Raw genomic sequence first — 16,919 nt, forward strand, 5'->3', positions numbered from 1 at the left:
GTAAGATGAGCGCGATCTGACAGCTGCGATGCTCCTGTCTGACAATCAGACAATATCAATGTGGACCATGAGTGGGCGGGGCCAAGAGAGACCCGAGAAGGCGAAGGCGTGGTTTGGGGTGGTGTGATTTCTGCGGCGCGAAGCCTCAACAGTCGGGAGGCGGAGCTTCGTGAGGATGAATCTTACTAGGAGTTTAACGCTTTGAGAATGAGGAACAAGATGAGGAGCTGGTAAATACACAGCCCTGGGCAGAATTATTAACACCCCTGATTTTTGGGCACAGAATGTAAAATATATGTAAAAATAAGTGGAAGGGAACCAGTTTTGTATAATAAGAAAACTGAATCAAATGTCCAAAGTTACTTAAGAACAATATCAATGAATTTACAGCAAATCATCACGTTTACAGCCAGTTTACATTCCATAATATCTCTTGGACTTCATCTTAGTCATTAAGAAGTGCAAACAGCATGAACAGAAGTCTGTCTGGAATAGACAGCTGACGGCTGAGTGGATCCTTGTCATTTGATTGTTGCTTTCTATGTCATGTGACATGGATTATTCATCCCATTTGTGTTGCATTACATTTAGAGTGCAATTTGGTTCCATACGTTTGGTACCATTGCACTCTGCACACATGCACACAAAACAAATCCACTGCGCTGTAAGCAGTCTAACATGACTTTTTTTGCTGTACTGAGGAAATACACACTTTTTTTTTTTGGTAGTACTCACGTGCACAAGCACCTTCCCGCTTTTGTGAGCAGGCACCACGTGCACATGCTGTTGTTTGTAAATTAATATAATATAAAATGACAAGGATCTATTTTAGCCGTTAAATGAAACAAATAATGAAGATTTTTACATTCTTTCAATGGAACGAATATCGAAAATATTCGTACCATTGAACTCAAACATTCATTGTTTGTATACTCAAAAAGTGAGTGACAAACCAGTCACAAAATGCAGACTAGTGAGGGAAGCCACCAATGACAATTCTAAAGGAGATACATGCTTCTACCACTGACTGGAGAAACTGTGCAGATTGCAACCTTTGTCTGTTGCAGCCTCAATTACAGCTTCATGGTGGAGTAGAACAGAGGAGGACTTTAATCCCCCAAAAAATCAGATGTAGGTTTGAATCTCTCATATGATGCTCTTTTTTTTTTTAACTCCTATGCTACACTACTTCATAGCCTCGGCCATGGGGTACTTCTCTGTATTGCAGCGTGTACATCAGTGTTACTTAAGAATGAAAAGGGAAAGTGTTGAATAGGTTGTTCATGGTGCAAAATGATGAATATTGCATTTGTCAGATAATGCATCTCCTCTTACCACTTTGTTTAAAGAACCAGTAATTTTCTCAAGGAGGGATGTGTAGGACTTTGTGCAGATGGTGATTTTAGCAGTTTTGCGCATTTTGACGCCTTCCTCACCAGTGAGGACATGAAGAGAAACACAATACAAATAATGAATGGCTGCATTGAATGGAACATTCCGTCTTTCAACTCATGCCAGTTCTTACCATTACATTCACAAACATTCATCATTTGTATAATATGACACCTAAATAAATCATAGTCAAGACAAAGTCCAAGTGCTAGCAATAGCTTCCGCGTATCATAGAAGCTTTTTTTTTTTTTTTTTTTTTTTTTTTTTTTTAAAACAAAACCTAGTGTAGTCATTCAATGGAGTGAAATATCTGGAATCAAAATGAGCAAAAAATAGAACCAAATTGCACAGAAAATTACATAAATCATCCATTGGACTATTTTTCTCTACAATGGGACACATAATGCTGCACGACATACAGTCTACCAATAAAACAAGGATGTATTTAGGAATTACATAATAAAAACACAAATGGAAATCCTGAATGGGCACTTGGCTAACATGATTTTTAATCTCAAATTATACTTCCTTAATGTAAGAGACATGTGAACAGTTGCTCTGGGTCAGAAAAACATGTAGTTTCCCCAAATCAATGGTGGCCTCCCTGTTCACCTTTGAGAGAAACTGCTGGCTTTGAAAACTGATAGTTTTGAGGAAAGAATCTGGGACTAGGAAAAAAGACTTTGGAACATCTGCTCCCATTTGGCTCTACCTACCTCTGAACTGTTTATAACACACTGAAAAACGAAGTGTTGTAACAGCATGAATTGTCACTGGGTGGAGCATGATAATTAATGGCTCATGTTTTTAACAAAAACTGTACTTCCACAGAACTATGTACTGAACTGTTGATAGCCTGTTTTGCCTAATACTGAAATGTTTGTGCTGGCACCAAATATAGTAACAGTTTCACTGTTATTCAGGACTCAAATCAGTGACCCACTGGCCACTACACCACTTCTTCAGTCTCTGGGTGTCCTACAATATAGTATTTTAAACAAAATATAATCTAGTCAAAGGGTAATTTATGTTAAAAATTATAAAAAGGGGAATTTCAGTAAATGTTTGGGAACCTCGGCAGCACAGCACCTATTCTGAGAAATCTTGGCAAGAACCACAATGAAGAACAGTTTGAACTGGTTTTATTGATATTTAAATAGCTAACAGCAGCAACATGGCAAGTAGGAGGAATGGTCAAAAACAGGCTCTGGTTAGACACACAGTAATCAATCTAAAATAGGTACAGTCTCATTTGAAGAAGGAAACAGAAGAATAATCCAAAATTGGGAAGAATTCAGTAATCAGAGTTCCTAGTGACAAGTCTTTTCAGAGTTTGGCAACAAAATTATTCAAATACACAGAGTTCAATAACTAGAGATTCTTATATCGCTGAGTCCAAAATGGCAAGCAAAAGACAGGAGCCTGGAATGGCAGCAAAGGTAATACGGAATCCAAAAAAAAAAAAAAAAACCCCACAGTAACTTGGAACGCTAGAGTGGAACCTAATACAGTCTGGGGAATAAGGGACATTCTAACAATGGTTACAAAGGAAGACAAGCAATAATCCCAGAAGCACAGGGGCAAGTGAACATGGAAGATAAAAACCGGCAAATTAAATAGAGAGAAAAAGAATGATGAAAAATTACCAGATGGAAAATTACCAGAAACAAGAGCAATCAGAGATTTTTGGCGTCCGCCAATCCAGATCCGAATCACCTCCAAAATTCAGTGAAGCCTTCCATGCCGTAATATCTATCTGTGGTGCAAATTTGGTGAGAATCTGTGACGTAGTTTAGATGTAATCCTTCAACACCTACAGGAGGGAACTCTTGATCCAATATCCGGATCACCTCCAAAATTCAGTAAGAATCCATGAAGTAGTTTTGAAGTAATCCTTCAAAGCCTATATAAAAGGGAAATCTTGATCCAGAATGTGGATCTGGATCACCTCCCAAATTCACTGGAGTCTTTCATGCCCTAATATCTATCTGTGGTGCAAATTTGGTGAGAATCCATTAAGTAGTTTTGACATAATCCTTCAAAGTGTACATAAAGTGAAATCTTGATCCAGAATCCAGATTCGGATCTGGATCACCTCCAAACTTCAATGGCGTCTTCCATGGCCTAATACGTATCTGTGGTGAAAATGTAGTGAGAATCTGTGAAGTAGGTTTTACGTAATCCTTCAAAGCCTATAAAGTGAAACATGATCCAGAATTTGGATCCAGATCACCTCCAAAACTGAATAGTGTCTTCCATGGCCTAATATGTATCTGTGTTGAAAATTTCATCAAAATCTGTGCAGTAGTTTTGACGTAATCCTGCTAACAGTAATCCTTCAAAGTCTATATAAAATGAAACTTGATCCAGAATCCAGATCCAGATCACCTCCAACATTTAATGAGTTGTTCTTCCATAGCCTAATATGTATCTGTGGTGAAAATTTTGTGCAGTAGTTTTGACGTAATCCTGCTAACAGACAGACAGACAAATAAATAAATGCTGATGATTTTGTTACGTCCTCGGCGGATGTAATAACTCAGAGATACTTGCAATATTTGACCAGAACAAAACTGGAGACAAAATGTCATCCATGACACCTATCTGCCACCTGCCGGACATGTCTGGGAATGTTGTAGGGAATAATCTCATTACATGTGTGATGAAAATTAGGAGCAGGTGTAGTTTTGAAGTTACAGCTTGAAAGGAGGAAGGATGGAGGAAGAGGATCTGAGGGAGCAGGAGGGGGTCGGAACATGGAGGAGGTCAGACAGATATGGGGGAGCAAGGTTGTGTATGGTCTTGAATGTTAACAGGAGGATTTTGAATTGAATATATAACTGAACTGGAAGCCAGTGAAGCTGTTGGAGGATGGGAGTGACATGCTGGATCAAGGAGGTTTGAGTTATGATACTGGCAGCTGAATTGTGGACCAGTTGAAGTTTATGAAGGGATTTGTGAAGGAGACTGAAGAGAATTACAATAATTTTGACAGGAAGTAACAATACTGTGTATGAGGATGGTAGCATGGGGGTAGGGGGGGAACAATTGATGTTTCTTAGATGAAAGTAGGCAGACCTGGCAAAGTTTTTAGTATGGGACTGAAAGGATAATGTGCTGTCAAGGATGACACCCAGACTCTTAACCTGGGGGAAAGTGAAACGGTGGAATTATCAAAAATGACAGAAAAACTGTCACTTTTGGATAAGGCGGATTTTGTACCAATGAGGAGAACCTCAATTTTGCTTCTATTTAATTTAAGAAGCTTTAAGGTGAACCAGGTTTTTATTTTAGAGATGCAATCAGTGAGAGAGGTCAGCGGAAGAGGGTTTATTGGTGAGATAGAGCTGGGTGCCATCAACATAACAGTGGAAATGAATGTCACATTTTTGGAAGATATTGCCAAGGGGAAGAAGGTACATCAGGCCCAGCGCCAGAAAAAAAATATTAAGGGGGCGATGAGTTTATCACAGGGGTCGGGGTCGCCCCCCCCACACACACACACACACAAAAAGCACGCACCGGAGGGTACCTCTGAGCGTGCGTAATGAATTGGGTGCGCTCCTGGAAAGCTCGTGTATTTAGGCTACACCATTGTAAAAGACTGAGTAAGAGTAAAGAGTGATGATAGTATTTTTTTAATTATTATTTGAACATATAGACCCTCGGTCAAATGATCTCCTGCATACCACAAAACAAAACCAACAACTGATCTGAGAAACGACACGAGACAGTAGATTAACCCCACATAAACCTTTCATGTAGATATACAGTGGTCCCTCGTTTATCGTGGGAGTTACGTTCTAAAAATAGCCCGCAATAGGCGAAACCCATGAAGTAGTCAGCGTTATTTTTTACAATTATTGTAGACGTTTTATTATAGACGTTAAAACCTCTCACTACACACTTTTCTCAAACAGGCATTAACATTTTCTCACTTTTCTCTTGTGTGTAAACACTCTCAAAGTTCAAACCTTAGTAGAAAAATAAGACCAACCTGTTTTCAGGCCCAAACATTTGTTTGAGAAATAAAAATAGAACATTTTCCTATAAATAATTATGATGGCTTTTAGAACTAACGAATTTAATTTTAACGATCAACCTCCGAGGGTTAGGGACACATAAGAAATTATTAATAGTGACGGACCAGTATTTCACAGTTCCTCTGATCGCACCTCTTCGTCCTGGCGCCGCATCACTGTCGCGCCTTTTTCCACTCACACCTCGCTGCAGGTGTCTTTTTCCGAGTGAAGAGAGTTATGGGTAGTTGTTGGCGCTCTTTTTTCTTCTGGGCGAGAAGATTCTTATAAACAGACACGCAGAACACAATGCGCGTGCTCTGTCTTCGCGGTGCCACAACAGGTGTCCCGTCATCTTGACAGAACACCGGCCTGCTTGATGAGGACGCAGAGCACAATGTGCTGTTTAAAAAAAAAAAAAGCATGCAAAATTGGACTAAAAAAGTCCGCGAAACTGCAACGTGCTATATTTTCCAGTATTTCTGTTGGGAAAGTGTAGGTACACGGACCCACAACAGGGGGCGCAAATGAACGGACAATGGAGTAGGTCAAATAACAACACTTTACTGTTGTGAATGTGCACAACAAATACAACAGATTACAACAATAGCCAAAAGTCAATTTACAAAGGTGTCGTGTGGGCAGGCTCGAAGATAGGAGACGCCTGTCCAAAGCAGAACCGGAACCACACGATTTCCTCCGCCACCAGACCCCGGGAATACTGGAGCAGCCAAGTCCCGAACTCCCAGGTGGCCACTGCCTCCGCGTGTCGGACCTGGTACTGCTGGCGAGGAACAAAAAGCAATTAAATGAGGGCGCGTTTGCACCCAGGAATCCGTATAACAGGAAAGCTACCTCCACCTCTCGTTGGAAAAGTAGTCCACGAAAAAACGCACAAAGTTATAATGAATACTGTCGAACAGTTAGCTGAGGTACGTTACCTTCCAGATAGAACGATATCTCGGCAAAGAAGTGGAGGCGTCGTCCTGCTGATATTCCCCTGCTGATCAGATGATGGGTAACAGCTGTTGCAGGTGATGCGTGACAGCTGTCACCCTGGCTGCTCCTGTGAGGCGACTGCGCCCTCTCGTGCCTGAAGCCCGCACTTCAGGCAGGATGCCCTCTGGTGGTGGGCCAGCAGTACCTCCTCTTCTGGCGGCCCACACAACAATTTCTTTTTCTTTCTTTTTCATTTTTATTTTTGATAACTCTCATATCCGAGGGGGCGAGGTTGATGACGTGAGGGGGCGTCGCCCCCAAACGCCCTCTCGTGGCGCCGGGTCCAAGGTACATGATGAAGAGAAGGAGCCCCGAGACTGAGCCCTGGGGCACACCTGAAGTGACGGAAGAGAGTGGAATGACAGATGGTATCAAAGACTGTACTCAGGTCAAGGAGGATGAGGATGCTGCGGAGTCCAGAATAAGCTGCCAAATTAGTGACGTTTCCAAGCATTTTGAAACCTTTACAACACCCATGTTTTAGAATGTTCTGAAGTTTTCAAAAATCAAAGCAAACATCACATGCTTTGCTAAATATGGCCTCATTATGTCACTGTATTGAAAAGTCTCCATATGTTCCAGCTAATTTTCCCCCTGTGGTATTGTAGCATAAAGCACAAGTCAAGGAACTAGGGCTGCAGTGTGTTAATGTATAAACAATACTTAATGAAAAATAAGTAAAAGTTGTATTTAAATTCAATGGATGCCCTGATAGCAGCACTTGAGAAGGTGAGTGAGGATTTGGATTATCTGGGTTTGTGATTGTCCAGGATCAAGACTGTCCAGTGGTTTCATGGACTGGGCCGTCAGAAGTGTATCTCTATGCAAGAAAAGTGTTGAATGTGTACAGACATTCACTTATCTCAGCAGTGACATTCATGTTTCTGGGCCTTTTGAGATGGAGAGATGCCTGGGAAAACCTTATGGAGTTTCTGCATGCCGCTGCCTAAGTGTTTTATATATATGAATGTAATAGTGCTACTTTATGTGTGCTGGATTATTTATCATCGTTAAAAATTTAACAAACAAGTGTATTGGTGTGTGTGTGTGTGTGTGTGTGATGAAATCTGCAAATACAAAAGCAAAATGAGCCAAACATTTTTTTATTCCTTACAGGATCCTGTAAGACAAAAGAATCACATCTAATCTCAGGATCTGAACAAATAATATGTTTCAATGGACCATGTTTGTACAAGAGAAACTGCCAAGTAATCCTCGAGCGACAGCCTGAACCATATAAGCACTTGTTCCCTGTGACAGACTGTGATCATCTCTCAAACTTCATGAGAACTTGTCATTTAGCTGGCTTCTAATTTACAACAACCCAGTATGTTTGTTCAGGTGTCAGGGTAAAAATCATGCAAGGAAAAGGAGGATGTAGGTGTGTCCCAAGTATCAGGGTCAACAACTGACGGTTGAGAAGCCCACAAGAGTCAAGAACTAGTAATAAAACATTTTTAATTACCAACTTATAATACAATAAAAATAGGCATTGATAAATTTGTTTACAGGTTGATTACTCTATAAATGTTAAACTTCAAAGTAATGAATGATTTGACATCTTAATCTGCAATAAAAGGGCAATTGTGAAAGTAATATAAAGTCTTAACGCATCGGCAAATAGTTAAGCACATCATTTAAATTTAGCCTACTTATTTACAGATTCATTCATGCAACATATGAGCTAGCGCAGATAGAGATCCTGTTCCCACTGTTGTCGTTCATTCACTTGTTTAGATATATTTTAACACCAGGCGGCAACTTACGAGGGGGGTTCATTAAAGATTTCCTCTGACCAACTTCCCGTGGACTGAGAGGAATGAAACTTGGCACGTTTATTAGTCTTTCTGTACATAGGTACCACCAAGGGTGACACACTTCTCCCATCGCTTTATGCAGCTGTGAAGGCCTCGCCTGTAGAAGTCCCCAGATTGCATCTGAAGCCACGACTTGACCTCAAAAATAAGCTCCTCATTGCCCGAGAAGTGCTTTATCTTCACCCTGTCAGACACTCGCTTAACCTTTTCTTTATTCATCAGCTCTTAAAAATATTCCCTCCACCTTCTCAGTACACACTCCTCACTTGTCAGCACATTACCATGTGCATCTTTTACCACCCTAACCTGCTGCACATCCTTTCCAGCTCTGTCCCTTTGTCTGGCCAATCGGTACAAGTCCTTTTCTCCTTCCTTACTATTCAAGTTCTTGTACAGCTCGCAATATGCCTTTTCCTTCGCTTTTGCCACTTCTCTTTTTTCCTTACACCGCATCTCCTTGTACTCCTGTCTACTTTCTTCATCTCTCTGACTATCCCAAAACTTTTTCACCAACCTCTTTCTCCTTATGCTTTCCCGGACCTCTTCATTCCACCACCAAGTCTCCTCGTCTTCCTTCCACTGTCCAGATGTCATACCCAGTACTGTCCTAGCGGTCTCCCTCACCACATCTGCAGTACTTTTCCAGTTGTCCAAAATTGCTTCCCCTCCAACCAGTGCTTTTCTTACCAGCTCGCTAAATTTCACTTAACAGTCTTCCTCCTTCAGCTTCCATCTGATCCTTTGTTGAGCTCTCACTCTTCTTCTTCACCTCTTAAGTCATCCTACAACCATCCTATGCTAACAACTCTCTCCTGCCACCACCTTACAGTCTGATTTCTTTTAGCTTGCATCTCCTATAAAGAATGTAGTCCACCTGTGTGCATCTTCCTCCACTTGTTACCCTGTGCTCCTCCCTTTTCTTATAGTAGGTATTCACCACAGCCATTTCCATCCTTTTTGCAAAATCAACTAGTATCTGTCCTTCCCCATTCCTATTCTTGATACCATATCTACCCATTACTTCCTCATCACCTCTGTTCCCTTCACCAACATGCCCATTGAAGTCAGCTCCTATCACCACTCTTTCATGCTTGGGCACACTCTCCACCACCTCATCTAACTCACTCCATAAATCTTCTTTCTCCTTCATCTCACAACCTACCTGTGGGGCATATGCACTGATGATATTCATCATCACCCCTTCAATTTCCAACTTCACACTCATCACCGTCACTCGCTTAACCTCCAGCACACTTTTAACGTACTCTTCCTTTAAAGTGACCCCAACACCATTTCTTTTCCTGTCCTCACTATGGTACAACTTGTACCCACCGCCGATGCTCCTGCTCTTACTTCCCTTCCACTTGGTCTCTTGCACACACTATATGTCTACCTTTCTCCTCTCCATCATATCAGCCAGCTCTCTCCCTTTACCAGTCATACTACCAACGTTCAAAGTCTCCACTCTCATTTCCACCCTTCTAGTTTTCTTCTTCTCCCGCTGTTTGTGGAAACGTTCTCCTCCTCTTCTTCGTCGTCTTCACCCAGCAGTAGCCCAATTTCCACCGTCACCCTGATGGGTAACAGCACCGGTAGCGGACGTTGTTAACCCGGGCTGCGAACGATCCGGTATGGAAATTCTATTCTTAGTCTGCATAATTGGGTTGGCTTGTTTTATACCGGATACCCTTCATGACGCAACCCTCCCCATTTATCCGGGCTTGGGACCAGCACTCAGAATGTACTGGCTGCACACCCCATGTGGCTGAGTCAACCCCTGCTGTCTAACAGTGAAGAGTCATCCATCTGATCTAGTGAGCAGGTAGACCCCTGTGGTTGGGGTCATGAAAGCATGTTTCAGGAGCAGGGACAAGAAGATACCGAAGAGGGAATGGATGGACGCTAGGACACAGCCTTGCTTGGCACTGCTTCTGAAGTTGAAGGGTTCAGAGATGATGCACAGTGCAGCTTTTGGGGGAGCATTCTGATTTTTAGTAGGATGTTAAAACTGGTACCTTTCAAATCAGATTTAAGTCAGTACCAGCAACACAGACAGACAGGTGGAATATCCTGCAATACATGTTTTGAGGCTCAGACACGTAGAGTGCCCCCTGCTAACACCACAAGGCCATGTGATGTATTCGGGACAAAAACAAAAACCATGAAGTCAAAGCAGGCTTATTATGAGATGCCTTTATTGTAGTTTCTGGAGTCCAGTGACACTGACAGGAGAAACGGTCTTATCCTTCCCTCCTTTTTTTTTTTTTTTTTTTACATAAATGACCTGAGAGGGAGGGGCTGTAGGTTGGGATGTACCGTTATCCCATTTGTAGTCTTAAATTAAACACAGATAACAGTAAATGACACATCCAGGTGCATTTCCAGATGCGCAAAACATGCATTCAAAAAGCAACTTCAGTGAACACAGCGATTCCTGTTTCATATGTGATTTGTTTTAAAGAAAAAGATGACAACATGAATATGACAAAAAAATTCTTAATCTGTCCTTATGGTCCAAAAAAAAAAAAAAAAAAATCATACTGGGTTGATGGGATGATTATTTAAATATCAAAGTTCAAAGTTTATTTTTTTAATTTTTGTTTTTTTGCTTTAATGACATACTTTAATGAGAATAGCAATGCCTCACTAAAATTCATCTAGGTAAACTAGTCTTCTTCCACTGGCTGTGTTCCCACTGCAACTAAGTAAAATATATAAATTCAAGTAAAGGCGCTCAATGAGCTGGTAGTTGATTCGGAAATGTTACACTTTCAGTCGTCCTCACTGCCAGTGGCTGAACGCTCCTGAAATAAAGAACACAAAATCAAAAACATTAACTATTCCATCCATCAGAATATTGTATCTACACTACAATATCTACAATATATCTACACTAGTAGAGTTCTACCTTAGATTTGGAATGTATAATAGAAGATAGACTGAATTTTCATGGAGGCTACAGAGGGGCTAAGTGTCCACAACCATTACAAATTAACCTCCACTAAAGACTAAAGAAAAGTAACAATAGGTCTGAATTTTTTTTTAACTTTGGACTTGATGGTGTAGGATGGTTCAATGTTTTTAACACAAGACAATGCGCGCAAGTGATGTTCACAGATGGCTGCTTTACTTTTGTTTTTCATGCATTTATAGGGCTGAACTGGTTCCTCCAATAATGTTCTGAACTGTTAGGGAGGGGCAATGCCTTCTAAATCAGAAACTCATATCATGATGGATAGTAAAATCAGGAGTACATACTTTCCACTGTTAAATGTTGAAAACTGAATTATTTATTAATTACTATTTATTTACTTACCATTACTAAACTCTCCCCCCCCCCCAAAAAACAAAACAAAACAAACAATGACAAAAAACGGGCTGAGTAAAAGTGCTCCTCAGCTGATTTTCCCAAACACCACGCATCTCACCATTTGGAAAAAGTCATGGAAAGTCAATTCTCAGCGTAAGCCTTGCATGCACTTATTTGGTGATTGGTTTAATTAATCAGATAGCGATGAATCAAAAAAATGTCTTGATGTGGGCATTTCTGCTTAAGGTTTGTTTTAGCTTTGTGGGGAGGGGGCAAGTCGGGGGAACGTGGCATCACGATTGTGACTCTGCACCGTGATGTTGGTATCATCCAACTGCTCAATCCTACGAACTACAGCAAACTGCATAAGTGATTGTGCTATTCACCGACACACCAGGACACAAGTTGGAGTGTGTGAATGCAATGGATGTACACATTTTTCTGACTGCAAACTTGAGTACTCTAAATTTTACTATACACCACCAGCAGACCAGCGTTTGTTTCACAGAGATCCAAGTACGTTTACTGTGTAAGGCTCTCACCTCTTCGTGTTCTTCTTCACTGTCATCATCGCTCACTACAGGTTTGGCCCGGGCACCACGGCCTCTTCTTCTTTGTCCTTTACTGCTGCGGTCCCCCTTTTCTTTCCGGCTCAGTTTAATCTTCACCTTCACAGAACGAGCTGAGAAATCAAAGATCAGAAACACAACGTCATTAGTGCCTCACTTGTACCTTCCTGTGTGGAACGTGTGGCCTATCAGGTAAAATATAGTGTGGGGTTTCAGATGCTCACATTCAGACTCTGAGGCTTCATCTGCCTCTTCCTCCTCTTCCTCACTTTCTTCTCCTTCACTCTCATCATCCTTCTCTATTTTCTGTCTCACACTGGTGAAAACAGACTGAAGTACAATTGAGTCTTCATAGATCTAAATGTTTTACAGGGGAAAAGATCATAGGCATTAAATGAGAATAATTTACCAACCTTCATAAGGAAAAAGTCACACCAGACAGATGTAGCCACAGTTTAATCAAAAACAGGTTTTGTTTCTTCGCAAATGTAAACTGGTTATTAGTGCAGATGACAGGATCCTTGAATGGTCTTTTGGGTTTATCTGATGTTCCACTGCTCCGTTTGGTATGTCTTAAACATTAACAAAATGCTAGAGGCAACCCCATCAACACACACACACACATATATATATATATATATATATATATATATATATATATATATATATATATATATATATATAAATGGGCAGTTTGGTCATAGAATTTCTTCTTAGTTCACACACAGAGCGGTTATAGACTCTGCTATGCATAACCAGATTTACAGTTGTGCAGGAGAAGCTCACTTTGGAATGGAATACGTGGACTTTAGTCATCCTTTTGCACAGTAGTGATGGATTAAAAAAAATAACTGAGGTATCGCTAAATAATGAATGAATAAATCATCAGTTTGGTGGCAGCAGTTCAACTTGATTTCTGTTCATAGCAAGTGCTGACTCTAAGTCGTGTCCAAAAAGGTTTACGGTGGTTTTAGGGCAGAGTTACAGTGTAATTATAGTGCTCCAAAGGAGTTCACTGTATTACTTGTATTTGCAGCACACCCCAGTGCCACCAAAATATCCTAAGGACCTAAACCTTCAACACATCTAGTGATGCTATAAAAAGGGTTGTAGTTAACTGAGGAGATATGGAACAAGACTACAACCCCTGGCAAAAATTATGGAATCACCGGCCTCAGAGGATGTTCATTCAGTTGTTTAATTTTGTAGAAAAAAAGCAGATCACAGACATGACACAAAACTAAAGTCATTTCAAATAGCAACTTTCTGGCTTTAAGAAACACTATAAGAAATCAGGAAAAAAAATTGTGGCAGTCAGTAACGGTTACTTTTTTAGACCAAGCAGAGGGAAAAAAATATGGAATCACTCAATTCTGAGGAAAAAATTATGGAATCATGAAAAACAAAAGAACGCTCCAACACATAACTAGTATTTTGTTGCACCACCTCTGGCTTTTATAACAGCTTACAGTCTCTGAGGCATGGACTTAATGAGTGACAAACAGTACTCTTCATCAATCTGGCTCCAACTTTCTCTTATTGCTGTTGCCAGATCAGCTTTGCAGGTTGGAGCCTTGTCATGGACCATTTTCTTCAACTTCCAAAGATTTTCAATTGGATTAAGATCCGGACTATTTGCAGGCCATGACATTGACCCTATGTGTCTTTTTACAAGGAATGTTTTCACTGTTTTTGCTCTATGGCAAGATGCATTATCATCTTGAAAAATGATTTCATCATCCCCAAACATCCTTTCAAATGATGGGATAAGAAAAGTGTCCAAAATATCAACGTAAACTTGTGCATTTATTGATGATGTAATGACAGCCATCTCCCCAGTGCCTTTACCTGACATGCAGCCCCATATCATCTATGATTGTGGAAATTTACATGTTCTCTTCAGGCAGTCATCTTTATAAATCTCATTGGAACGGCACCAAACAAAAGTTCCAGCATCATCACCTTGCCCAATGCAGATTCGAGATTCATCACTGAATATGACTTTCATCCAGTCATCCACAGTCCACGATTGCTTTTCCTTAGCCCATTGTAACCTTGTTTTTTTCTCTTTAGGTGTTAATGATGGCTTTCGTTTAGCTTTTCTGTATGTAAATCCCATTTCCTTTAGGCAGTTTCTTACAGTTCGGTCACAGACGTTGACTCCAGTTTCCTCCCATTCGTTCCTCATTTGTTTTGTTGTGCATTTTCGATTTTTGAGACATATTGCTTTAAGTTTTCTGTCTTGACTCTTTGATGTCTCTCTTAGTCTACCAGTATGTTTGCCTTTAACAACCTTCCCATGTTGTTTGTATTTGGTCCAGAGTTTAGACACAGCTGACTGTGAACAACCAACATCTTTTGCAACACTGCGTGATGATTTACCCTCTTTTAAGAGTTTGATAATCCTCTCCTTTGTTTCAATTGACATCTCTCATGTTGGAGCCATGATTCATGTCAGTCCACTTGGTGCAACAGCTCTCCAAGGTGTGATCACTCCTTTTTAGATGCAGACTAACGAGCAGATCTGATTTGATGCAGGTGTTAGTTTTGGGGATGAAAATTTACAGGGTGATTCCATAATTTTTTCCTCAGAATTGAGTGATTCCATATTTTTTTTCCCTCTGCTTGGTCTAAAAAAGTAACCGTTACTGACTGCCACAATTTTTTTCTTGATTTCTTATAGTGTTTCTTAAAGCCAGAAAGTTGCCATTTGAAATGACTTTAGTTTTGTGTCATGTCTGTGATCTGTTTTTTCTACAAAATTAAACAACTGAATGAACATCCTCCGAGGCCGGTGATTCCATACTTTTTGCCAGGGGTTGTAGAACCACATCTATTTATATCCCATACCAAAATTTATTGTAATGTCTATTTTAGATGATAGATGATATTTTAGAAGCCCAACTGCTCTATTTACCTCTTTGCATACACTTTGACCAATAAATGCTTGACCCATCCACAATCTAATTCATCTTATAAATGCTGTTGAACTTAAACTTATTCTGCTTATTATGATTAAGATCTATTGCTGGATGGCTACCATAATTTCCAGATTATAAACCATTACTTTTTCACACATGATGCAGCTAATTTATGGATTTTTACAGGCTTTCTCATAAGCTGAAATACGTCAACTGATGCTGTCCATTGATTGGCTGAAAGCTGTGGTCCTCATGCAGCGTAAATTCGCACACAAAGTAAATATAAAGTCTTACCTGTTCATTTTAGTGGCTTCATCATCACGTACTGAAGAAAATTATCCACATAAAGCCTCCTGATTTTGGAAAACGATGTCTGAAAATACTTTAATTCCTTGTCATGTCTGAAGAAAAGTCCCGCTCAGGCAGTTTGCCCCATCACATCAGTCAGCGGAGCCTTCTCTCTCCCTCTCCCCACCACCCTTCCCCACCAAGTCACAGAGTCTCATTAACGTCTCATTTACCACAGACACCAGGTGATCCTGGCTGTATAAGAGCAAATTATCTTATGATCCACAAAGGAAAAAAAAGTTAAAGTTCCTCAGTTCTCAGTGTGGAGCACCACTGTGCGCACACTGGATGCCGTGTGGGCGTATAACACCTTCAGGGGAAAAAAAAGCATTTACGGTACATATTTAATTAAAAGTAAAAAAAAAAAAAATCTTTCTGTCTAACGTCTTTCTGTGTAAATATCTCATGTTACAACATGCAGACCTGCGGGTTATAAACAAGTGTGACCTATTTATGTACAATTTTTTTTTAATTGGTGGGTGTGGTTTATATTCAGGTGTGCTCTATAGTCCGGAAATTATGGTAAATTATTCAACATTCTTACCAGAGATCCCTCCAGGTTGAAAATCTGAGCATTTTGACAGAGTAGCATCACATCTTTCTCCAGATCATTCAAACTGCGGTACTTATGGCTGCGGATCCTCTCCTAATCAAACAGCAGCACAAGGGAGTGCAAGAGTTAGAAGACAATAGTCTCAAAATATAACGCAATGTGAAAAAAACCTCAGCCATATGAGCATTGTCTTCTTTATAATTTGGAGTTTAATTGATATCCCAGTGCAAACTACATATATGTATTTATGTGTGTGTATAATTATAATTATATATTTATTGTTATTTACATTAATTATTAAGATCCTATTGTCTTATTTACAATTTGTACATGTTCAATCAAGCTCCTCTATTTTTTCACAATTTTTTTTTTATCTTTATTTAACGAGGTTAGTCGCATTGAGATCAAGATCTCTTTTGCAAGGGAAACCTGGACAATTAAAAGTTTCCAATTCACCTAATCTGCATGTCTTTTAAATGTGGCAGGAAATTTCACAGTAACCACAATGGAAATAAGCATTTATGCTTTATTTTATTATCTGTGTATCATTGATATATTTACCTCTGTATGTTTATATTGATGTTGCAGAATAAAATAAAATCAATCAATCATAAACAATATTTTATTTTATTTAGACATCTTTGAACTTGTCCAAGGTCTGTGTCCAAAGAATGTTCCCTGTGAATTTGAAGACCCAGGCAGTAATAGGACTGGATTTATGCTGAGCACAGATGGACTGATAGACGGGTGGAGCAAAGCCTTTGCAATACCCGATGGCCATATTTTGATGGCGTCGGGTAAAAAGTAAAAAAACAAACAAACAAACAAACAAAAAAACAAAAAACAAGATGAACCAAGCATCACACCATAATTGTTGAAATTAAAACAAACTAAAATAAAAAGCAACCATTTATAGACAAGCAACTACCTGTTGTGAAGTTTATTACAGCGTGAAATTTAGCAAGCTTTGATTAGTCAAGAGAGAGAAAAA

The 16,919-nt window shown here is 39.9% G+C and overlaps 1 protein-coding gene across 4 annotated transcripts in view; it reads right to left on the bottom strand.

Moving 5' to 3' along the window:
* Positions 1-10,400: 10,400 nt before the first annotated feature.
* Positions 10,401-16,919, bottom strand: part of smarca4a (SWI/SNF related, matrix associated, actin dependent regulator of chromatin, subfamily a, member 4a) — a 50,426-nt gene continuing 43,907 nt past the window's right edge. For 2 of the 4 annotated variants that reach the window (XM_034189884.1, XM_034189883.1), the window contains exons 31-34: positions 15,920-16,021; positions 12,331-12,463; positions 12,080-12,219; positions 10,401-11,031 (exon numbers count right to left, since the gene is read on the bottom strand). In XM_034189884.1, coding sequence (XP_034045775.1) covers positions 10,999-11,031; positions 12,080-12,219; positions 12,331-12,463; positions 15,920-16,021 — 408 coding nt within the window. In that variant the 3' untranslated portion in view covers positions 10,401-10,998. The remainder of the gene's footprint in view (positions 11,032-12,079; positions 12,220-12,330; positions 12,464-15,919; positions 16,022-16,919) is intronic. The other 2 variants (XM_034189885.1, XM_034189882.1) reach the window with 2 other exon arrangements.

Source organism: Thalassophryne amazonica, chromosome 16, assembly GCF_902500255.1.
Source record: "Thalassophryne amazonica chromosome 16, fThaAma1.1, whole genome shotgun sequence".
Classification (NCBI taxonomy): domain Eukaryota; kingdom Metazoa; phylum Chordata; class Actinopteri; order Batrachoidiformes; family Batrachoididae; genus Thalassophryne; species Thalassophryne amazonica.